Source organism: Phalacrocorax carbo, chromosome 13 (assembly GCF_963921805.1).
Source record: "Phalacrocorax carbo chromosome 13, bPhaCar2.1, whole genome shotgun sequence".
Classification (NCBI taxonomy): domain Eukaryota; kingdom Metazoa; phylum Chordata; class Aves; order Suliformes; family Phalacrocoracidae; genus Phalacrocorax; species Phalacrocorax carbo.
Genome location: NC_087525.1, coordinates 14,420,455 through 14,444,334, shown reverse-complemented (window position 1 = coordinate 14,444,334; position 23,880 = coordinate 14,420,455). Strand labels below are relative to the sequence as shown.

At 42.8% G+C, this 23,880-nt stretch overlaps 1 protein-coding gene across 1 annotated transcript in view; it reads left to right on the top strand.

The window, feature by feature from the left end:
• Positions 1-23,238, top strand: part of LOC104053065 (L-threonine ammonia-lyase) — a 33,777-nt gene extending 10,539 nt beyond the window's left edge. The window contains exons 4-12 of the mRNA XM_064464880.1: positions 2,369-2,485; positions 3,366-3,607; positions 7,643-7,808; positions 8,289-8,385; positions 9,291-9,366; positions 10,085-10,210; positions 11,438-11,605; positions 11,893-11,950; positions 19,855-23,238. Coding sequence (XP_064320950.1) covers positions 2,369-2,485; positions 3,366-3,607; positions 7,643-7,808; positions 8,289-8,385; positions 9,291-9,366; positions 10,085-10,210; positions 11,438-11,605; positions 11,893-11,950; positions 19,855-19,953 — 1,149 coding nt within the window. The 3' untranslated portion in view covers positions 19,954-23,238. The remainder of the gene's footprint in view (positions 1-2,368; positions 2,486-3,365; positions 3,608-7,642; positions 7,809-8,288; positions 8,386-9,290; positions 9,367-10,084; positions 10,211-11,437; positions 11,606-11,892; positions 11,951-19,854) is intronic.
• The last annotated feature ends 642 nt before the right edge of the window (positions 23,239-23,880 follow it).

Sequence of the window (23,880 nt, the reverse complement as noted above, 5' to 3'; positions counted from 1 at the left end):
TGTTGCTGTTCACAGTAACGTTCCCGTAGAAGTCATTAGTACCTGTGTCATGCACTGATTCAAAAGGAAAGCATTGAAAGCCCAGAGTGGTGTCAAGGAAAGTGCAGATAACCTTTATTTTAAATTGTCTCTGAGATGTAAGAGCCTAAAAGTAAGTCCCTAAAAGGTTAGGGACATTTGTTTGGATTAAAAAAGCAAGCATGACTGCAGCCCATTCAGTTGATGGAAAGGAGAAACGCTTTGCAGGGTGATTCCTAACCTGCAGGTAAGACGATGGATGGAGCGTCCTGGATCCGTGCGCAGGAGTTTGCCCAGAGCTGAGATATGGCATCATGAATGATTGTAACAGATGTTGTAGAGGTAGCGAGTATAGGAAAACAAGGAATTAGCATTAAATTGGGCACTTGGTTTGGTTACTGATGTCGGAACTTTAGGGGTTGTTTTGTGTTAGCTTTGTGGGTGCCAGAGGGAGGCCACGCTGTGCGTTGTGCATTAGGCACAGTATCTGTAGTCCTGTGGTAAGATCACGGTGACAAAAGGGAAAACTTACAGGCTTGGTTCAATGAGTCTTACAAGGTCATGCATCAGGCCAGTACAGCTGAAAATAGCACTGACACCTCCTTTGTTAGAAGTAATTGCTATATTTAGGCTACATTAAAAAAACCCCTCAGTTAAAGGAAGCAGAAAAGGATCACCTGAAGAGCTAAAATATTAAGTATCAAAATTAAAGAAAAATAATTATAATCTGAAGTACACCACCTCTGTGGTAAAGAGTGATTTAATGACACATATTTTTAAACGTAGGAGACTTAGCAACTTTATAAAGTCACAGGATTCATCTCCTTAAATCCCTTTTCTCATTGTTCACTCTAGAATCTGAGATTGTCTATGAAACCAAAACTTATAAACTAGTATGATATGTAAAGAACCAGTACAGGAGTGTTTCTTGTCTAGTGTTCTTGTTCTGCTTTGCATAGGCCTTCTCCGCAGATTAGGCTGTTGAGGATAGAAGCTGTTATCCTATTAGTGTGCTAAGCACTTTCCATTCTTTCCGCTCTGCAGCCAGATTTGCAAAGCAGCAGCAAGTGGTGGCTCCTATTGCAGGATTTTCAGAAGCAAAATAGAGAATCTGGCCCCACCTACGGGTGAGGAACTGAACATGTGCTCGGAAATCCGCTAAAAAGCCTTGAAACATTAATCTGAAATATTTAGTTTAATTGCATACCTTAAAGAAAGTATCTGTTTCAGATATATTTAGTTTATATAAATTCACTTTGAAAGTCCTACAGTCTGAAAAACACATCAGTACATGTTACTATGTGCACTATATACCATGTGCATGACACTGCCAGATGCTTTTTGATATCAATGTTTAAAAAATGTTGTCATGCTGTCTTTTAATCTGTCTCTTTTTGTGACATCATAAAATGAGGGCTTGACCCCCTAAAACCCCAGGTCCTCATTTGCTTTGACAGCCAACAAAAGATATAGAGCCAATTATGAAATATAGGTGCAGTAAGCCTGGGGAACTGGAACCCGCAGGTGTGCTGCAGCTCTATTTCATCAGTTACCTTGTTTAAAACTCTTGTTTTAGATAATATGGCAATAGGAAATTAATATGGCGATGCACGCTGTCTTGCATGTCTTACTATGAAAATTGGTTACAAAAAAGTTAATTAAAAAAATTATGCACTTGCACACCGCGTGGCATGTGCTGTGCTTCCTAATTCCTCTCAGCTCAGGGATCCTTTCTGTTCCCAACACTGAGCATTTTCAAAGAGCTGCTGCTTACACTTGCCACCCTGGGAAATATTTTTTATTATTTCCATCATTCTTCAAATAAGAAATATCTTTACTAATGTCTTACTGGCCTTATGATACAAAATGCACAATCTTTAGTAGAGAATCAGTGGCAGAAACTGTAGCAGAGTCATAATGGGACTCAAGGAGGAATTTTCTAACTGCTTTTGTACCTATTTGGAGATGAACTTTTTTTCTGGGTATTCAATATCCAGTTCTGGCAAGTGCTAGAATATCGGACCATTGGGTGGTTTTTTAAATAATTGAAAATAATTATTTTACTATCTGTATTTGAACAGTAAGAGCAGAAAAAGTGCTATTTTCAGAATTCATAATGGTATGGGGTACATATTTCACTCCTGCAAGTTTGAAAAAGACTTCCATAAACCAGAAGAACCTGCTTGGTGATGCCACGCTGTCACGTATTTCTAAAGAAATGGGTTACGAAATTTACTTTTTGGAGCACATACATGGCAGTTGAATGCAAGCCTCACCAGGGAGCTGGTGGGGTATGGAAGATTTTTCTTAATTTTAGATATATCCCCATAATAACAATTCTATACTCCAGTATTCTAGGCTATCCAAGCAGTATGGAATGGACATCTACCTAAAGAAAGAGTTCCTCCAGTACACGGGATCTGTGAAGGAACGAGGTGTACTTTACCTTCTGACATCGTTGCCTCAGGTATAATAAAATGTCAATGCTGAAAAAGAAATAGATGAGTTCTGCTTCACAGAAGTGGAGCAGAATCAAAGAGAATTTTGCCCATAATGTCCATGGCATTGCAGTGTTTCTTCTGTTTGAACCATTGTGCTGAACAACACAGATAGGTCTGCAAGTACCTGAATGTAAAATAATTTACTACTTTATTTATGCTTGGCCAATCTGCTGGTGAAATGCTTAAAACTGTTTGAAAGAAAAGCCTGCAAACTGTCAACATCAGCATTTTTCTGTGGCATTTAGATGACGGTGTGTGTATGTGTACTATGGTTGTGACATGTTGAAACCACCAAACTTTGCGATGAAGAAATTGAGTTACAGCTGGTGATGAGAAGGATCTAGATCGCCACTTGATTTTGTAATGAATTTCAGTATCATTACATGAATAGCTTGTTTGCCATTTGTTGTAGGAAGTTACTGAGCCTCTGCAGCAATAATAATTGTAATGGTCATGATAGAGCAGCCCAGAAACAGTGGTTATTCCTGCGCTTTTGTAATAATATGATTAAGTCCTTCTATCAAAGGGAAACCTGAAATGAAATAATTTCACGCAGACAGGGAAAAGGGACCAGATATCGGCTCTTCTGGGATCGGCTGGAGTTTTGCAGCTGATTCCAATGGAACAAGAATTGAACCCAGAGGAGCACAGGAACCAGGGACCGATCTTGTGCTGCCTTAGCTCTGCGTGTGAGTCCTGAGATCACACCAGACATGCACATACTGTATTATAATATTATCAGCTTGTAGAAGAAAAGGAGGAAGTCAGACCATTAGAACGATCCAGGGTCATACAGGACAACTCTCTGACACTATATAATGTGCAGTAAGCAACCCTGTTTTTTAGGATCAGCAAAGAAAAGGGGTGATCGTGGCTTCGGACAGTAACTTTTCCATGGCTGTTGCCTACCACGCCTCAGAGCTCCGTATTCCAGTGTTTGTCATCATGTCAACCAGCACGTCCCCGGCCAGAGTGAAAATGTGCCGTGAGTATGGTGCCATGGTTATATCCTACGGCACTACAGCGAAGGATTCCCAGATGCACGCAAGAAGGTTGGCCCAGGAGAACGGTTACCTCTACCTCGAAGAGTAAGTGGAAAGTCAAGCTGGTTAGAAAGGTTAGATTAGGTACTTGCACAGCTCTGCAAAAACGTTTCATTAAAATCTGATCACAGGTCGTCAAAACGTTCCCATTAACTGGAATATGGACAGTGACATACTCCCAGGCACAAACCATGAATCTTTCTATAGCAGTCGGGGCTGGAAAACCAAATGGAACACTCTTCCCTCAAATTAGACAAACTTCCTGATTAGGAATTACGTGGGCTAGTGCGATAACGGATATATGTTAACTTTTTACGAACCCTGTCAGAAAGCATTAAGGCTAGCATTCGTTTTTGGTGTCTCTGTTTGGAGTAAGGTGGGTAAAAGGTAACCTTTAATGGAAAGGGTCAGAGGTGTAGTGTGGAGCAAGAACAGGTTAATGCTGTAAAATTTTCACCTGTGTATTGTGGGTGACAAAACTGTGATTTTGTCTTGAGAAAGATGATTAAGAGGCGACTTCACACATATATTTGAAGTAGCTAAGGGTGAGTATAAATTTAAGTCTGAACAATTTGAGGTCATTGAACAAGCTGGATCTAATAAAAACATGCTTAGAATAAGACAAGACAGGCAAAAATGTTTAGAACTGATGCATTTTCTATTTTTGTTTTACTTTTCTCTGTACAGTCTCTTCTGCCTTTCCCTTCCCCCCCATCCCTTTTCTTTTTCCTTAACATTTTTCAAGTAAGATTTCCAAAAGCGCAGAGGGGTGAACCGTTAGCATGGGGTAGCCAGCGGTCCCTCTGATGCACTGAGCTGGAATGTTATTGTCCCTCCCCATCGCTGCCTCTGTGCAGGCTTTATCTACCACCGTGTTTGTACGGCACCTAATGCAGTGAGTGCCCGTTCCCCTTTGGCTCCCAGGCACTACTGCATTAAACATAGCAATAATGAGTAGCGTTGCTTGGAAAGAGGATCCCAGAATGAGCAGAATCAAGTCCTCACTTCTTTCCTGGTTGGTTTATAGGGAAGGCAATTTTTAAAACTCTCCTTTTCAGCTGCACATTAGGTCTGCAAGAGACCCACAGGGCTGGTTGGTGTCCCCGTGTGTCACCATGGGCACAACCTTGTCCCAGACTGAGACTTGCAAAGAAACCCAAGGGAATGAGGTGCCCTAGATCCCATTGAATTTTAAACCCATTTAGGCTCTTTTTGGGAATCACAGCTTTCCATAACTCTGTGATTTCCAGGTTTCTGCCAGCCATTTTTCGGTCGATGTGCTCACTCCCTAAGCTGTCTTGCATCAGCTATCATGTTTGCACATAAGAACTAAATTATTGTATTGTAATTGCATGTTTAATCTTCCCCTCCTCCCCAGATAATTATTTATGTTGCATAAGGTAGGTAGTCTCCAGGTTCACGAAGCTCCAGGGACAACGCACGTGAAGGACCTCAGCATCCCTCTTTGAGGAACTGTGTGTAACGTTACCATTAATAACAGCCAAGCGCTCTGATTTATTTCAGGTTTCATGTTACGAGCAGCAGGTATTTCAGATTACAAGAAACAGAGTTATTCAGTCTGTTACTATGCTTAATTAAAACCACTCAGATGCAATTTTTCACACTCTGGAGGAAAATAAAATAGAAAAAACCTGAAATGTTATTTTATTTCAGATTAATTTAGCTTGTGCAAAAACCCTAGCATTTTGGTCTGTAGATCTTCTCAACAAGCAATTCATTCTCTTCTTCCTGAAGTAGATGTTATGTGACTGTCCTTGGGTTTTACCTGCACGGGTAGTGCCCTGTAGTTGGGTGTGTCAGTGTCAGGTCTACCCATGTCTTGAGTGCAATTAAAATACTCTGTTATGAAAATGATTGTGCAAGAGTTCAGTTAAAGGAAGGAAACTTTTTATCCAACTGCAACTTCCTGTGAAATTCCAGGAAGGAAATGTAATTTTTCAAGTTGGAATTCAATCATTAAATCTACCTAATTGCTAGGTAACATGGGACTTTTAATAACCATAGATGTTCAGGACCTCATTTCAAATGCAATGCAAATATTGCCAATAAGTGACACAGTACCTCCGCTTTGATGTGAGAAAGACTGATTCGTGAATCAGAGAGCTGAGAGTGCTACAGACTGAATTATGCACCTTCCTGCCTTGACAGTCCAGTTTTTTCTTGTGTAACTCCTTATCCTAATACTGATCAGACCTGATCCTCGTTTGTGATCCTGTTAGTCTGTCACTCTAGAAAGGACAGCCGATAGCTCTTGAGCCCTTTCTTTGGAGAAGAGGGAACAGAGCCTGCTAGCTGCCGCGTCAAAATTTCATTGGGAAGCTGAAGCTTGACAGCCCATCTTTGATTGCTGATATATGGCATGTTTCAGAAGGCGAATGGCCAAATTTCTAGCTCTGACTCAAAAACACTTAGTTAAATCTACAGTCTTTAGATTTATCCTTTCCCTTGATTTTTCCTTCAATGGCATATGATACTGAAAGAGACATGTTTGATCTCACAAAGCAAAAATAATCAGTCCCAGTGCAAATAAAATAACCCATTTTATTATAAAAAGCTGAAGGCTGATCAGTGAACTGGTGTTCTAACTCGATGTTAGCAAGGAAAACATGATTATCCGAAACATTAGATCAAACTGCTAATAAGTCTCCATGCCCCGAGCAGTCTCCTTCAGACAGAATTTTCAGTTGGTAGAGAAGTTTTACTCATAAATTGAATACCCCAGGTCCTCATTCATTTTTGCAAGTCCCCATGGTTTGCCATGTAACCATGGCAGGGGTAACTCCGCAAACTCAGTTCTGAATCTTACTTGCGAATAAGGCTCGAGGAGAGTTGTTCAGGAAGCCAGTGCTATATTCTGTCACATGTAAGAAGGAGGAGGGAGCTCCTTCAGTATCTTGATAAAGACGACAAATTCAAGGGTTCAGTTACTCATCCCACTATGATTTCTTGCCTTTTGTCTTTAGCTGTGCTATAGGAGTGAAAATTCATTCATCCCGTCCTTTCTTGTGTAGTTCTGTAGACTCTTACGCTGAGGAATTTGCTGTGTTTTGCTCTGTATGTGAGGTAACTTCTCAAGAGGGCCTTGGTCTCCACCCTGCAGGTGTTCTGCGCTCCTGTGCTGAGCCTCTCTGTACATGCCTAAAGGTAATAAAAGCGTTGCTTCCTCGTACCCAAACATCCTGGGTCAAGTAAATCAATTTAAGTCATTGGATCTATAATTCCATTTGCTTAGCTGTTTGCCAGAAAGAGCAGAACATACCGGCATACAGAGGTCTCTCTTTCATAATTTTTTTTTTTTTGTTTCAATATAATTCTACGTTTACATCACTGCTAACTTTTAAATAAAATGCAAACAGCTTTTAGAAATAGATCCAAGTCAACCACGTGACGGGACAGTGGACTTTTCTTCAGTGTTTTGACTCTGTCCCTATTCTGCTCATTAGATTACCTTTGCCTGAAAGCGTTTTACCAGTGAGTATCTTGGCATGACTAAATGCTTCTCTTGCTCTTCCAGAGTCTTCCAGAGTAATGTGGAGGTATCGGATATTGGCCCTGGAATGTGGAAGGACTTAACTGTAGCAATTGGTTTGGTATTTGTGAGGTTGAACAGGGTGCTTAAATTTCATGACAATTCCCATTTACCACAAACACTAAATTCCACTTATAACTAAAGAGAAGGAGATTTCCTTTTGAGGCTTTGCTTTTAGTTTGGACTGCAACATTTAAAATTCAGGAAACTGAAGGAAGTGATGGCAATGGAAACATGACTGCTGTCTCACCAGCTCTGTAAACATCTGACACTGGTAAGAGCAGAGATAAGCGCTCTTCAGCCTGAAGGGTATTTGAAGGGTTTGTCAATGGCACAGGTTTTTTCCCAGTAGGTAATGGTCCGTCTGATGGCAGTATCCTGGTGTATCGCCTCCTCCCCTCGTTGTGCTGGTGATTTATTCTCACATATGTTTTTTTTTTCTGCTGAATGATGTCTTTAAAGTAGTAGATTGCACTATGATTGCGTTGACAGCTGTGAACTCTGCTGAGCTGTGCCCTTCCTTCCCGCAGGGAGGATAGTGCTGCCTACCTGTCGGGCCTGGGGACCGTGGGGCTGGAGGTGTACGAGCAGGTGCCAAAGCTGGACGCAGTGATTTTCCCCGCAGGGGGCCATTCTGGCTTGCTGGCGGGGTCGGCTGCTGCACTCAAACACCTCAACCCACATATTTCTGTAATTGTAAGTTTCCATTCACCCGTCAAGCCTTGCGTTTTGTCAGGTTTCGCCGCAGCTATTTTCAAAAGGCACTGGTATCTAGTGATAACACTGCGCTGGTATCTAGTGGTACGCTGGTGGAGACTGGATATGCTGGGAACAGGGACTATCTGATCCCATGGGCTTCACCAAGAAGAAGAGCCTCTGAGAGCCTGGGAAGCCTCCTGTCCCATGGCTGCTTGGCCAGATTTAAGAAAAAATGTGGGAAGACTTTTCCAAAGCAAATGAAATCCAGTTCTGTGTTTTGAAACAATTTCTTACAGGAAAAGTTTCCCCCTAAATAAGCCACAGGATAAGTTTATTGATAGCACAGTTATTAAGCAATTTGAAATTAATTGTTAACTTGAAGAGGAAACTTTGTGGAGCGTTTTTTGGTGTCCGCTTTGGTGGTGACTTCTGCTGTCGCTTTTTTATTGATGCAGTTATAACCCTTGTGTTCCCCAGGGGGTTGAATCTGAAAGTTTCCCTGTATTGCAACAGTCCTTAAAGGCTGGCCACCCCACCGAAGACCGGGCTTGCAGCAATCATCACTTCTATGGAGGTAAGAAAATGGATTGTTCTTTTGGAGGTAAAATAAAGGTTGTATTTGATTTCTCCAGCCATATTATTTTCTCGTTAGTTCAGTTGAAAAATATTCTAAAGCAAACCTCTGAAGAGTCAGAATTTAATTCAAGCTGTAAGAGCAACTTCTGCCACATTGTACCCCCGCCCTGGGGTGCAATACTATTGCCAGTGCACGGGAAACGTTCAGGTGAATGGTTAGAAATATGAGAGTATTTATCTGACCGTTGTGCTCACAAGCAGCATCTTAACCAGTGAAGCCAACAGGAAAGCTCTTGTGTAAAAGACTAATTTGTGAAAAGGCAGGAAAATACAGCGTTTAAATATTTAGACTCACGAAACTGTTCTCGGAGCAACAGTGTTTATAAATGATACAGTTGTTTCCATATCATTTGCTCAAAAAAACCCTCAGCTGTTAAGCAATTTAAGAATATCCTGTTTACCTGACGTTCAAAAGTCTGGAAGCTTTGGGTGAAAGCTGAGTTCTACGAACAAACAATTTCTTAACTCTCTTGGTAGGCTCTGCCTGTCTGCTCTGCTTTGCTAACTGTACTGTTGTAGCTAACAAACCCGGTGCCATGCTGAGTTCTCCTCTCCCTCAAGCTTCACTGAACAGGGAAAAGCACCGGGCTGCAGGGTCACTCTCACAGTGCAGCTGTGCCAGTGAAGAATCCTCATTTTCTTAAAGGGGTCCAAAATGGTAAAATCTTCCTGCGTGATTTGGTCTTTCATTACCAAATGCATTTTTGGTAAATGCAAAACCAAGCAACTCATATAACAGCAGTGTGCTGCTCTCGTTAAGGGCATAAACCAGACAGGGCTCTAAAAAATGTTGAACTTGTCTAAAGCAGCCAGCTTTGTATTTTTGTCTTTTGAAATCTGCAGATGTGAGTGGACTTTGCTTTGGCAGCAATTCTTTGCAGCTGACTGGGAAACTTGTGGATAAAGTTGTTGCTGTGAGGTAGGTGAAGAAAAACAGTGAAACAAATAATACTGTGTGAAAACTGTTGTATATGAAGAACGTGCTGAGGCACCAGGGTGTGGTGGTTCTTCCCGTGCCGTGGGGAGAGCAGGTTGGTGGAGGTCGCCGTCGTGCGCACACTGTGAGAGCGGGGGGGTGGTGGCGTGCCTTTCCTTCCAAGGGGGCACTGAAGACACTGAACCCAACCCCACACTTCATAGGATCATAGAACAGCTCAAGTTGGAAGAGACCTATGAAGGATCATTGCGTCCCACTCCCTGCTCCTCGCAGGACTACCTAAAACTAAATCGAATGACTCAGAGCGGTGTCCAGACTGGCCCCTTTGGCCAAAATCTCACCTGCTGCTAGTACCCGGTCACGTTCTGGGTGTAAAACTTGTCCTTGTTGTGTTCTGCAACGCTCGAAGGCAGCCTTTGATGAAACTCTTCTAAATCTTCACAGAGAGGCCAAGCTGGCAGAATATACTTACCGCTAGGATTTATGAGCGCAATGGTTGTGGTAAAAAAATGCCATCCTGTCTTCAGTCTGTAACAAGGCTGAGATGTACATCCCCCCCCAGCAGCACAGCTTCCTGTAACACCACCTTGGGGTCGGATATACCTGGGAGGGTGGAAGGGATCCAGTTATACATAAATGTATGGTCTTCTGCTTTTGATAGCTCTTTTGTTCTGTTTTGGCACAACTCTCTTGCCTTCAGGGAGGAGGACATCCTCGTTTCGATGCTGAGATTGCTGGAGTACGAACGAGCCACGGTTGATGCAGAAGGGGCCATTGGATTTGCAGCGTTGGTTGCAGGGAAGCTGCCCGAGCTGAAGGGTAAAAGGTACGGCAGGTATCGCAAACGGGGAGCTGCAGCAAAAGCATGGGGTCGAGTGCCCTGGCCCCAGGAAACAGAGAGAAGCTACTTGTTTTTTGAGTGACAAGGTGGTTCCTGCCCCTGAACTGGCAACAGGCTTGTCTGTGGCATCTACCTCGGGCTGAAGAGACCACCCACAGGTCACAAGACAGTACTGAACAAGGCAAATGTCAGCCTGGAGACCTGCCAAATCTTGTCGTTTTCCTGTATTCTCAAATGGCTGGGGGAAAGGCGGGTACTCACAGCTCCAAAATCTGCCAGGAGAGCGTCCTGCTCTTGTCAGCCTGTTGCCTTCTCTCATTCCGCTTGTGGAAATCAGCCCTGTCTGCGGTGGGGCAGGAGCTAGGCTGCCTTCCGCAGTCGCTCGGGGGCACCTGCCTCCTGGCCCGAGAACGCCTGTCCAGAGAGTCAATGGGATTACCCTGTGCTTAGCGTTAAACGTGTGGGTAAGTGCCTTCTTGCACCTGGGCTTGAGCACTCAGCACTTAAGCAGATTGAGCCTTGGCTCAGGACACAGTCCAGAATGTATTTAGACGTACATGCACTGAAGACGAAATAAAATTTCCCACGCACAGACAGCATTGTGAGCTAAAATGCTGCTGAGGCAGCTCTTCAGGACAGGCTGGCAGAGCACACACAGAGCAGCAACACGTTTCAATTCAGTACAGCTAAAATAAAAAGGAAAATGCAAAAGTTTTGTTTTAAAGAGGTCAGGTTTGACTCTGCAGACAGATGGGCCAACCATGTGGCTCTTCACTCGCTCTTCAAACGTTTCTGCATTCATTTTGCAGGGTTGAGATGGATTTAATTAGTGGTTACAGAAAGACTTGAACATATACTTTGTCTAGCCATTAAACAGTTGAGACTCAGAACTTGCAAGGAAAAATGTCACATTTTTAAAATTTGGAATAGACCTAGACTTCCCCAGTTAATTATCTTGAACAAAACTAAAATCTCCAGGAAATGCAAAATGAAAACAAAGCTTCAGACCAACTGATGCAGCCAGCTTCTAGGCTCCCACTGCCTGCCCACAATTGATACTGAGGGCCAAGAGCCCTCCGACATGTAATACCTATTTATCGAAGGGCAGTCCTAGCAGATCTTAAGCTGATATTGAATACAGTGTCTGTGATTTATGGTTCCTCTGCACAGACAAGTGCTAATCAAAAACCCTATTTTTCTCTCCATTTTCAGAGTGGCGGTCGTCATATGCAGTGGAAACTTGGAATTACATTTGCTGCAACAGTGCATAGCTCGTGCCCTGACCCTCGATAACAGGGTGTGCAGATTTTCCCTTGTGCTTTCTGACTGCCCAGGAGACATTTCAAAGCTACTGGAGATTTTGGCTCGGGAAGAAGCAAGGTAAATCAGACTAATAGTAGGGAAATAAAATCACAGAATAGCACAAAGATTCTTAAAGATTTGGAGTTGTTTCCAAATGTTCTCTAATTAATCAAAGGGTCTTTTCTCGTTATATTTCAGAAAACCTTTTTTTCCTTCTTTTTTTCTCCAATGTGAAAGCACTTTTGCAGCGTAGAATAGGTGTCTAATACAGAAAGCAGCAAAGCTAGTTACACTTCAAACACAGTAACAATTTTACAATGCTAAAGGATTGTTGCGACCTCTAATTTATCCCTTATTTGATCTAGAGTTTTGGATATCAAACAAGAACGCATGTTTGTGACATCTGAGCTCTTCGCTGTCAAGGTAAGATGAGATGCAGTTTCAGTTTCTCCAGCAATACTGACCTCCCCTAGTTTATTCTCTGTTCCTATATCTCTATATGGCTGTGTTGATGAAATCCAATAGCGCGTGCACAGTGATTCGGGGAGCAGTGTGACAGGTTATTTCTGTGCGTTACAGAGCACCTTGCCTCACCAAACACTTAGCAGGCATGTGAACGATACGGGGCCTGTTTTACCTGCTGGTTGTGACACCGTGGGCGAAATACTCCAGCTGTCACTATTGCAAACCTTCCTTACGTGTGTGGTGGTGTCCTGGAGGTGGTGAGCAAGCTGCAGCATCAGTCCAGAACTTGAAGAACCAGCTGTGTAGGCTGGCTGTAATTATCCGAGATCAGTTTGCCTTAAAGCAATGTGGAGAACACCCTTACTCATAAGGAATCCTCAATTTTAACTAGGGCCTCGGTTCTGTACCCTATCCACAAAGAGCGCAGAGCAGAATCGTCATTCTTTTGTTCAGTATTTGATAGAGTGGCAGTGAGGAGGTGTTATCAGTTAACGGCATATCTTAAAGGGATCGTTTGTCTCCTGGCGTATCTCTTATTTCAACTGGTTTGGGCAAAGGCGTGGTTCCACCGGTTTCATGCCACTGGCTGTCCAAGTCCAACCTGACTTAGTTTGTGAAATCACAGGTGGAAGTCAAATTAGGGATCTTTGCTAAACAGGCTCTTAACTGGAATTCAGTAATGCTATTGAATAAGCAAGTTCTTCGATTTTGGCATTTAAATCTAATTTCCCACCTGGATGCGAAAACCAGCTCAGTATTTTCACTTGCGGATATAAAGACTAGGTTAGATTACAGACGACTGTAGCAAAGGACTGCAAAGAAGTTCACGAACGCCCTTCCGTGTTCATCATATGCTCATTCATATGTTCATGAATGTGTTCAACAGATAACATCCAAGGACGTCGTCAGTTTTCTCAAGCACCTAGGACTGTATGAGGTTCCGCAGTGTGCCGTAACGATAGGCCAGCTCGCTGCTGCGGGTAGATAATGCGACACTGCATGGGGTAGAGGAACCCCTCTGAATCAGTGGCTACCTTAGCTCTGAAAAGCCTTTTTACCGAAGGCTAGCTTCGACAAACCCTGTAACTCTTCTGAAGTTTTCAGTGTGGTCTTTATGAAGTAAGGCTTGTAGTTTTTATTAATGCTTCTGAGTAAATTAAACAAAATGCATACGCTTAGTTTTTGATTGAGAACGTTAGAACAATTTTCCATTGCTTTTAAACCTCTCCCAATGAGCCAGTTTTATCAGAATTGGTAGTAAAGACAGTCCCTGAATAAAAAAGTGCCGATGCCCTTGTCTGCGCTTTAAGCGCAATGTATTTTCCCTGACTGTCCGCTTTGAGAATCTGACAGTGTTGTACTATGAGAGGGTTGAAGGGAGGAATTTGCATCCCTGAGTAATTTAATTGGATGTTGGATTTGCATGATGGCTTTTAATCAGTCGGGGAGAGGCTATCGGATAATTAGATGTGAAGTACAAAGCAGCGATCCAGATTTATAGGTCTCAGTGACTTTGGAGGCAGCTCTGTCTGGTGACACCTAGTGAATCGGGAAGCTTTGCTCTGCATATTAAAACAAGCGTTATCAAAAAGGGAAAAACATTGAATTTATCTTTAAGAATCTAAATGAATTTGCCCTAACCAGATATAGAAAATTGTACATATTTTCATAGTAAAGCTAACACATGTGGGGGAGGCTTTGCTTTTTTCTTGCTTGTAAGAGCCGAAGCCCTGTGTCAGCAAAGCATTTCAAGCATTTGCTACAAAGCAGACCTGCAAAGAACTTTCTATCATTTTCGTGAGTGCAAATCACAGCACATTAAATTAAGCATGCACTTAAAACTGGATCAAGAATCAAAATTTTCATGTGTTGAGCTGGTGGTAATAGTAAGAAAGGCATTACAGCTATACCCCCTCCACTCTGATACATACTTGTGACTGTGGGGGTAGATGAAGTGTTAGACAGAAGAGAGCAGTAAGTGCAGTGGCTGGTTTGAAACACTAAGTCCTGTCAGGATTGTTGTCTCAGTATTTAATTATCCTTTTAGAGTTACCTCTTCATTTCCAAAGGAGAGAAAGCGGGCTTCTAGTCACTGCTTATCAGGAAGACAGTGCATTTTGGTTTTTCCTCCTTCTGGTGAAATGCCTTGCTGGGTTAGCGTTTATTCACCTGGTGCACGCTTGGAACAGTCCATGGGAAGATCCTTGATAGTCTGATTTCATGGAGTAGTAAGGACTTTCTAAAATGAATCATTATGTTCAAACTATACTTTTGGAAAAAACACATTTTGGAACATTTTACTGACAAAAACAAGAGATTTTTTTGATGGGATAAAAAGGGTTTATGGCTACATCAGATTCAGCTGATTCTTAATGAAGCGCCTTGTGCGTTGCCATCGGCTGGTCATGTTCTTTGAAACAACATGGGAGTGTCTTTTGGACACTGCCTGCTCATACCTCCAGCTCAGATCCTCCTTCCTTGCGGTTCGTACGGGATTTCTGTCTTGCAGAGGACTTCACCCTGCTTCACGCTTACCCGAGCAGTCAGGAAATGGCTTCCAAAGTCCCAGAACTGAAATAGCTAACTCTTAGCAAATCACACAAATAACCAGTCTGGTAGGCTTCATATTTTACAGCTATTGAAGAAGGTTCGGTGACCAGGAGTATCTAGACAGAAATAAAGATCAGAGCTAAGAAAAAAAAATCCAGCCACACCAGCTACCTGGATACAGAGATCTGAAGGATGACCCAGCTCGTGGGAGGAAGCTACAGCTTGCTTCTGGGAACTCTCCCTCTTCTTTATCAGTAACATTCCTCAGATTCAATGTGGGACAATATACTGCTTTAATTTCTTCTGTCTGTAAACCTCATTTAAATCCCTTTAATTCCATATTATTATTGACTCAAAGAAGTCAATGAGAGCAAAGTCAATAAGCCACTTAATAAGGTAGGAACTACCTTTCCTACGAAGCCATGCAGGGCTCTGCCATAGATCAGCAGCTTGCCCCCTTAACAGGTGTCTCATATTTAGATTCAGACAACTCAGCGGAAAACAAAAGTCTTTGAGCTCATCAAGTTTCTAGAAAAGCCTTCTCCTCACCACCGAAACTGCGGCATAATCAGACTGGCAGGTACAGGAGGGTCCTGGAGCAGAGCAGCGAAGGCCTGCGAGGTCTCGAGGTGCTCCAGCAGCTTTGCAGAGAAGCAGCTGCGGTGCCTTTTCCCTCTGACCTCGGTCCTGTTTGGCGTTACGGGGTTGTCTGGTCTGTTCACTTCAAACCTCTCAGGAGCTTAGCTCTGCTGTGGTTTTAAATAACTCAGAGGAGGCCAGTTATAAAAAGAACATCCATTGCATTACTTCTCCCTCTGACTGTGCAGCAAAATAGTAATTCATCAATCAAGTGTCACTTTTTCTCTACGATAACATTTTCACACCGCCCCAGCTGTGCTGGGTTTCCTGGCTCATTTTGTGTGGCGTAATACCTGTTTTTGCCATACAGTTTATTCACCTCAGGCCAGAACGCATTAAACGATTTTAGTCCGCTCGGGTTAATTTGAGTAAATTCCTCTGGGGCAAGTTGCATTTTGTAAAAGGCTGGAGGAGCATGTTTTGGATTAGAGTCCCCAGTTGTCAACATATTCCATGTTCCTGTCTGTGAAGAGAACACAGAAGAGCATGGGGCTGTCCAGCTATGAGAAGGATGCTATAATTTCTAAAGTATTTCCTGCATGACCCTGAGCGAGGCACTGTTCCCATGCTTCAGTTCCCCATCTGCAAAACAGAGACACTTGGAGGGGGAACCTCAACAATACATTTCTTCTGAGGCCCTGCAAAAGAATTCACTCGTTTTCTTTAATGGCATTTCGCTGCAGAGTAACGCGGTACGGCATAGCCTGCCCCAGTCGTAGGAACACGAACGTGACTCTGGGGAGGCTGAGAGTAGGCCTGTTGGATTATCATCTCATTTATGTAATGCAGAGGTAACTGGTTCGTCCTCATGCTCGCCGACCTGAATGCAGGAATATGCCAAAAGATAAGGGCTCAGGTGGCACAAACGAGTGACAGCTGTGACAACTGTAATGCTCTTTCTCAAGCGTTGCACTGCACCGACCTTGGGGGCTGTCTGGCAGATGATCCCCAAACCATGAACTGAAGTGCTGTTGGCAAATAATCTATAACGTGCAGTAACCTGCGCTGGGCGTTTACTGAATAATTCAGAAAATTGCCCAATTGTTGATTTTTTTCAAACAAAAATGAAAAGCCTTGCTTTGTTTATAGAACTGAAACCGGTATATATAAATAAAGTTTTCTTTCCTAACTCCAGTGATTTTAAAGCAAACCAACCTACACCGTTGCTGAGCAAGGTGTATCATGAATATTAAGTAATGTGAATCCTCCGAGACCAACAGCATAGAAGACGGTGGTGAATATTGTTTCTAGGGTTAAAGAAGTGGTATACAAAGGTTCAACAGATGAGTCAGGGACAGAAGGAATTGCGCTAGCTGGTTACAATCTATCTTTACATGGAGCCTGGGAAAGCACAAAAGACTGAAATCTTTTGCTTGAGCAATGCTACTGACGTTCCCTCTGCTCTCTAGCGCTGGCTCGGCATGTCCACCCAATATCTTTATTTGCACACACAACCTACAGCTCTCAGGTATCAGGGAGTTGAGAGGCACACCAGATTTATTTTTAATACTAAGGAAAATACGATCTAAAAGGCGAAGTGCCCACATACGAGATTGCAGTTAAAGGGGAGCAGAGATGCCCGCCCTGTCGCCCAAATTATTCAGCACAGAACTGCTGCAAATTTCCTCCTTTTGTGAAGTTTCGAACATTCCTCTCCTTGAAATGGAATTAATTGCTATGAATGTTTTAATTTATGCGTCTGGATTTTGGTGGTGCACAGAGTAATAACTTGTGATCGATATCTTCCTTTATGTCTTTTTTGGCCTTTGTCCTGCTCCCTCAATTATTTCTAGTTATTAAATAACACCTACGAGACATCAGTATTCAGTGAAGATCGTTCTATCTTCCAGTACTTGTAGGTCTGCTATAAAAAAAACCCAACAGACTAACTAAACCCTTAGGCTGGAATCAATCTTTAGACTACCCGCTGCAGAGGGCGGAACTATAAATGCAGTAAAAGATCCGTCTGGCCAGTTATTTTAAGTGTCTTCTGGGGGGCAGATAAATTTTTATTATTATTATTTTTAATCCAGCAAGGATATAATAAGCAGGAGAAAAATACATAAAATATACTCATTTTTTGTTGTTGTTGTTGGTGGGTTTCGTGGGTTTTTTTGATACACAGAAAAGAAAGGTCTGCTGTGCAAACGTGGTCCTGCAGTCAACGAGAGCTCTGCTGGGTCAAAAAGCCTATGTCTAGTACTGAGGGCTTATGGGTTTGAAACAAACTTGTTTTCTCTAGTTGTCGTGGGTTCTCTTGTCTGGAGTGTAAGAAACATCAGGCAATAGGTTTTGTCATTTCTTCTTAAATAAGACCAATTTGGAGCACCCAGTTTGTCAGTAGGTACGCAGCCTCCCATAGCTGGTAGCACCTAGGTGACTGTTCATCCTGGATAAATATAACCCTCATGTGCCTCCCCACGAATATGAGGGTTGCCCTGTTGGACACTCAGATAAATCGTGCTTCCCAGGAGAAGCGAATGCGAGAGAGGAGTTCTGCGAAGGTAAAACTGCGGTGCTAAATGGGCTTAATCTGAGCAGGAAAGCAAATTTTTGCCTTCCTTGCTGTTCAGACCTGTAGCTGCTCTAAAGTGTAGTGTGATTCTTGTTGGCTCCTGCTGTGTGCAAATGTTCTCTCGTCCTCTATTTGACAAGTGTGAAAATCAGGTAAACTTCTGGAACTGTTTATCATTGCTGCTGTTATGGCTTTTATAATACACTACAGCACATTAACGGCCATACCACGTGTGGGATGCTGTGCAGGCACAGAACAAAAAGGCAGTATTTATGCAAGCTGTTTACAAGCTCTCTGGCTCCAATCTATCCAAGTGTGTCTGGCTTCGGTCATTAGCAGGAAGAAAAGGGCAGAGAGGAGGAGGATACTTAGCTCTATAAATCAAAATGCTTTCCCATGCTTGCTCCCAGGGCAGAGCAACTTCTTGCTGCCAGATACTCACAGCTGAACCTGGCAAGTCCAGACTGGTTCCAAGCAGAGCAATTGATTTGCTCAGGACAAAATAGGCACGATCGCTGTGGAAGGGGGAAAAGTTTGGGTTTTTTAATTACAGGCTCAGTGAGAGATGAGGATGTGCTCTTGAAGGTACAACCGCAGAGCTTTAGGGGTTTTATGAGAGCCGTGGAATGGATAAATGGGTATGTGGTACTTCGGTGCCTAGATATCCTTTAGATACTTTTCCTAATCTTTGTGTTCTCTCCTCTTCCCTCATTATTAACTCTCTTCTTTGACTGTCCTTCTCTTGAGACTAAATCCCACTTTTTTCAGAGGAGAAAGCAATTAGCATTTAATTTGCATTCCAAAGATCCAAGCAAGAATAGAACTATGTTCAGGATAAGAGGCAAAGAATTATGGAAACAGATCAGATACGTGGCTTATTTCATGATGGATATTTGAGAAGCTATAGCCAGTTTTTTTTAATTAAGTGAGCTCATGGCTGTTTAGAATAACCTGGAGTTAGTGTTTTATCTTCTTAGTCAACGGTTTTGCTAAAAGTTTATAGTAATTTTAAGCTTATTCCTAGAAACACAAATTCACAAAGTTCTTGTTTAGAAACGTCCTTATAAACATATTTGAGTAGAGACAATTTTATTTTTGCCTTGTGGCTTCTGTGAAGGATGCAGCTCTGATAGGAACATCTTACGGGGCATCCATCTCTAGTAGTCCACCGTAAGGTTACCATGACCAGTTTATCGTCTATTCTCTGTTACAATAAACTCTCTGTTGTTGCACCGTGACTCATCTTGGATCCTTTCCTCGCTAGATTTCCGTGTTTCTGTGAGGTCTTTATCACGTAGCACTTTCGTCATCAGTGATAATTCCGGCAGGGTCAGCGGTGGTGAAGTTAGTAATCTAAAACGGTGAAGTATAATTTTCCTCCTGCACCTTTGCATTGGTGCCTCTACCTTCAGTAGTGCCCAGCTTTTCAAATGATGCAGCAGAAAGGTGAGTATGTAGAAAAGAGGGATTTTAAAAGAATTGAAAAAAAAAAAAAAGACATTGAAATTACTGTCTTCAGCATCTGCATGATTAGCTTTGTCTGGGTTTGGTTTGATTTAGCAGCAGAACAACCATAACTGAAAACTAGAAGTGAATCAGTGGGCAAACAAAAAAAATCAGAGTAAAACAAGAAGGTCTGTGAGTAGATGAAACCAGGCAGAACAGCGCCGAGATGATAAATGACCGGGGTATTAGCCCATGAGAGAGAAGAGGAGGAGAATATAAAAAGCTTGAAGGATGGAACAAACGCTGCCCAGAAACACGGGAGATGGGGTGAGGTAAGAGTCAGAGATGGGAGAGGTGGCGGCGGCACCGCATCCGTACCCCAGGGAACGGGAAAGAGAAGCTGCTGACGGATGGCAACAGCAGATGGGTACTTGCCCAGGAGCCAGCAGAGGATCGGTCTGTTCTTCAAGCTTTGAAGGCAATAAAAAGTAGGGCTGCTGGAAGAGTCTTAAGACCTCGCAGAAGGCTGGAAGAGCCCCAGCTGCCTGCAGTGTCAGTTTTCTTACCTGCTTAGACAGGGGATGCGAGGTCCGGGGTTTTTACGTTGAACTGATCCTTTAGCTTTTATGAGCATATTTTAGGATTTCATTGGAAATGCCTTTGTCTGAGATTGCTGCCGTGCCTTAAGGAATGTTCCTAATTCATTTCCCAGGTCACCTGCACTGTGGAGACCAGAGACAAGATCCACACAGCCCAGCTGAGGAACGCGCTCCTGGAACGCTACCCCACAGCCGCCTGGACCGAGCGGTGATGGGCACAGCACAAGGGAAAGGGCCGAGGTCCTCTGACAAGTATTTTACAGAGCCCTGATCTCGAGGCATTCAGAACAAATATTATCTTGCAAAGCTGAAGAGTTAGTGAATAGTTCAGGATATTTATTTCCTGCTCAAAAATGTAGTGAATGTCCTTGGGAATAAAGTTAAACTCAAAACTGTAGCTTAGCTAAGGGAAACTCCTAGTTTCTGCTGGTGTTGGAATTCAATAATTCATTATCAGCTGGCTGCCTGGTTTTTGGCTAGTGTGTAGCATCCAATGGCGTTCAATAAAAAACAGGGAGAAGGCATTCTTCTTTACATCCGAATGTAGACGTCTCAAAGGTCTTTTGATTTTTGCCCCTGCTTAAAGTAACGCAGCTCCTTCTGCTGGATTTTGCCATACTACTAGTGTAGAAATTTTCCATTTCCAAGCCAGAAGCAGTTCTCCATTTACTGAATCTGCTTCCGGAGATAGATACATGTGTGTGGGTGTGGGTCTGAGCACACATCTGTTCTGATCTTTGCTATCACGTGAGGAAAAGTTATGCTACTAAAATGCAATTTAAACAAAAGCAAAAAAAACCCAAACCCTTGGAAGATAAAAGCCAATATTGTATTAATTTCTTTTTTTTCCCAAGGGAAAAATGATCCTATTTATAAAGTGAAGTTCCAAAAAGATATTGCAGCAACAAAAAAACCCTAATATATTCTGAATATAATTAGACCTTATGTGCGGAACACACATGTAATTCATCCGTCTGCTTTTGGGGACTCAGTATAAGAAGTAGCATATAACATGGCTTGTGTTTCCTTATAAAAAGGGGTCTCTCCACCCATGTGAATTTTGTAATTAGCATTCCTCTGATCATCTTAGTCTGCCCAAAACAGACTCTATCCATCTCACCTGACAGATTAAGTACACTGTTAAGAGCAAAATATATTTAAAGACTACATGTTAATAGCCAAAGGCAGTGCCGGGAGAAGAGGAAGCCTAAGTCTTTGGCACATGGCTAATGCAATTAACAAAGAACGTGTTGACCTAAATACCATTTTCATCGCTACGGGCAGAGACCAGCTAATAAGGTTACAGAGTGGGACGGCAAGAAACGCCAGAGAAATTCAGGCCCGCTTCCGAGTGGGCGCACAACAGTCGCCTTTCTGCTTGGGCAAAATTCAATTTAAGGCCGGCTGCAACAGAGCCAATATATGCGATTCCACTTGGTTAAATTTAACGAGGGTTGATCCAAATTTCGGGTATAGGTATTTTAGTGAGAAGTCTTAATCCTGCCTCTAGCATATCAAGTGGATAATTAAGTATGTAAAATAAATATGAAGTATTTAGCAGTGCCCTAGCAGAGCCCAGCTGAAAATCCAGGAAGGTCAGAGTGAGCGTCTCCATGGGCTGCGTGGGATCAAAGCATTGCAGTTCCTACGTGTGGAGCTGGGCGAGCTGGTGCCAGGTGGCCATGAAAACCAACTTCTATAGCTTTTCAGGGAGAAAGATGCTGCAAGCCCATAGGGACGCTCCTCTGTTGTCTGATTACAATTTATAATTTAAGCTTCCATCTTTAGTCCTCCCCTGAAGTTAGGAAAGGGCTTGCTGGTACATTTCCTCTCCTGGTTCTTCAGTGGGAAGCTTTGGTCTCTGAAGGACAAGCAAGAAGCCACATGTAGAAGAGAGGATGCCCTGGAGCAGGCAAAAGTTCCCTCTGCGCTCTCTTAACTGTAGTCCATCTGCAGGCTAGGAAGGGCATCATCCTGAGAGTTAGAGCAACCTAAACAGAGACTCCCTATGGACTAAAAAGAAGGAACGGTATATACAATCCTAGGCAGATCTCATCTGTATTGTATCTACTACTTACAGCTCTCCGGCTCTATCTGTAACTTAACACGTGCCTGCAAGGTGGGGTGAAGAAGGCAGCATTCTGGCTGTCTCTGCAGTATTTTTGTCTGGGAAATAATGTGTTTATTCTGTCTTATTGTGGCTCATGAAGGAGCAGGAGTAGGGAGAGACTCCCACAAATGGTGGACAAATAATATAAGTTCACTGATGTGATTGGTTTTTGGAAGGACCATGTTGGTTTGCACATGGAACTAAAAGTTATTGATGCCCCAGTGGTTGGTTTCTTTCCCTTCTTGCCATCCGGACTGATGGGTACGGGGCTCGGCCTCCAGAACATGGCCTGTAAATCACAGCCTTTCTTCGTGGTCGGAAGGGTTTAAGAAATCTGTACAGAAACACGTGATTTGGACTATGTACTGTGTACGTGCCTCTGCCGTTGAAACAAGTGATGAAGCACGTCATCAAAGAGCAGATTTGGGGATGTAAAACCACTATAAGCAGGGGTCTGATTATCCTCTCATTTCTTTTGGCAAAACTCGCAGGAAATTTTGAGGATGTCTCCGGTATCTACGTGAGAAAAAAAAAAAAAGGGACTTAATAACCGATGTTCTCAGTAGCGGCCAACAGCTTCTGCTGTCCGAGTCCTTGCTTTATTGTCCTGCTTTATCCTGGGTTTCGGTTTTTTAGAAGCTCAGAGCATTAACAACTTCTTTTCTAATCAGTGACAACTGCCTTTAGCAAGTCTTCAAGAAACTGGGGGAAGAGAAGTAGCAGAGAGCGCAACCAAAAATCAATGCACTCAAAATCACTGCATGATTTTGAAAATGGGGGGAAGGGGGAGAAAAAGATAAAAAAGGAAAATGCTGTCTAGAAGTTACTTAAATTATCAACCATGATATATGTGGTTTGGTTTCATTTTTATTGTATTAAGTATAAATATAAATTGTAAATCACTCTTCAGTGGTAAACACTTTGCATGTGAATATAACGATACCAGAGGTGATTTCTATTCTATATTGCTTTTACGCAAGTCCATTGGCTCTCAAGCTATGATGAAGTTAAAAAAAAAATTGAAAATTAAACATTGAAATGACTGTGTGCAACTAGAAAGAATACCGAAATATCTGTGCTGCTGACTTGTTTGCATTATGAAATAGAATAGGACTATGGCATTTCAAAGATCTAAGAATGTGTTTTTAAATGTTTCATTTAAAGAAGTATTTTTACGGAGACTGTTCTTATGCACCTTGGAAAAAAAAAACTTTAACGATTATGTAAAAATTTGACAAATTGTTAAATCAGCATCGTTAAATCCAAGCTTTGTATTGATTTAAAAAATAATGAAAATGATGTTGTGCCGCCTCAGCAGTGAAAGATCTGTCGTTCTCTCGTACGGTGTTGATAGCAGCCTTGCATTAAAAATTCAGAATTAATTTTATTTTTTCCTTGCTCTGTCATTGACATCGACACAAAATCCATGTCGTTCGTGCACGGGGAGCTCTGGGCTGCTGAGGAGGTGAGCCCAGGTGGGCAGGACTGCTGCTCTTGCCCCGTGGAGTGGGCTGGGAGACTGCCAGGCTGCTCAGCAGCACGGCTGCGTGAGCATCTCTCCTTTCCAGCTTGGAAAGAGATTCTGTTTCGCGTAGCGGGCCAGGTGCAAATCCCACCTTGCTGGTACCTGGCTGTGTTCCTGGGCAACGTGTGGAGTCTGGGTGCAGAGGGGTCCTGGGCTGGGCTCGTGTGGGTGAATTAAGGCCATGATATCTGGTGAATCGGATCTCGGAGGTACTCGTCACAAATATTGTGAACTTTGGTATCCGGTCCTTCAATTCCAGGGTGGAGCAGACTCCACCAGGTAAAATACATGTTGTCGTCTCCAGTGGAAGAAGATGCTTTGATGCAGGTAATTCCACTAAAGCTAAGCTTCTCGGCTTTGGGAGCAGCCCTGTGAACGCAGGGTTTGGCAGGGACACAGCACGACTTCTTCCGAGGACTGATGCAAACCAGGCATATCTCTAATGGAAACAAAACCTCTTCCCACATTGATTCCTTAATTTCTTCAGCCAGGTCCTGTTAACTC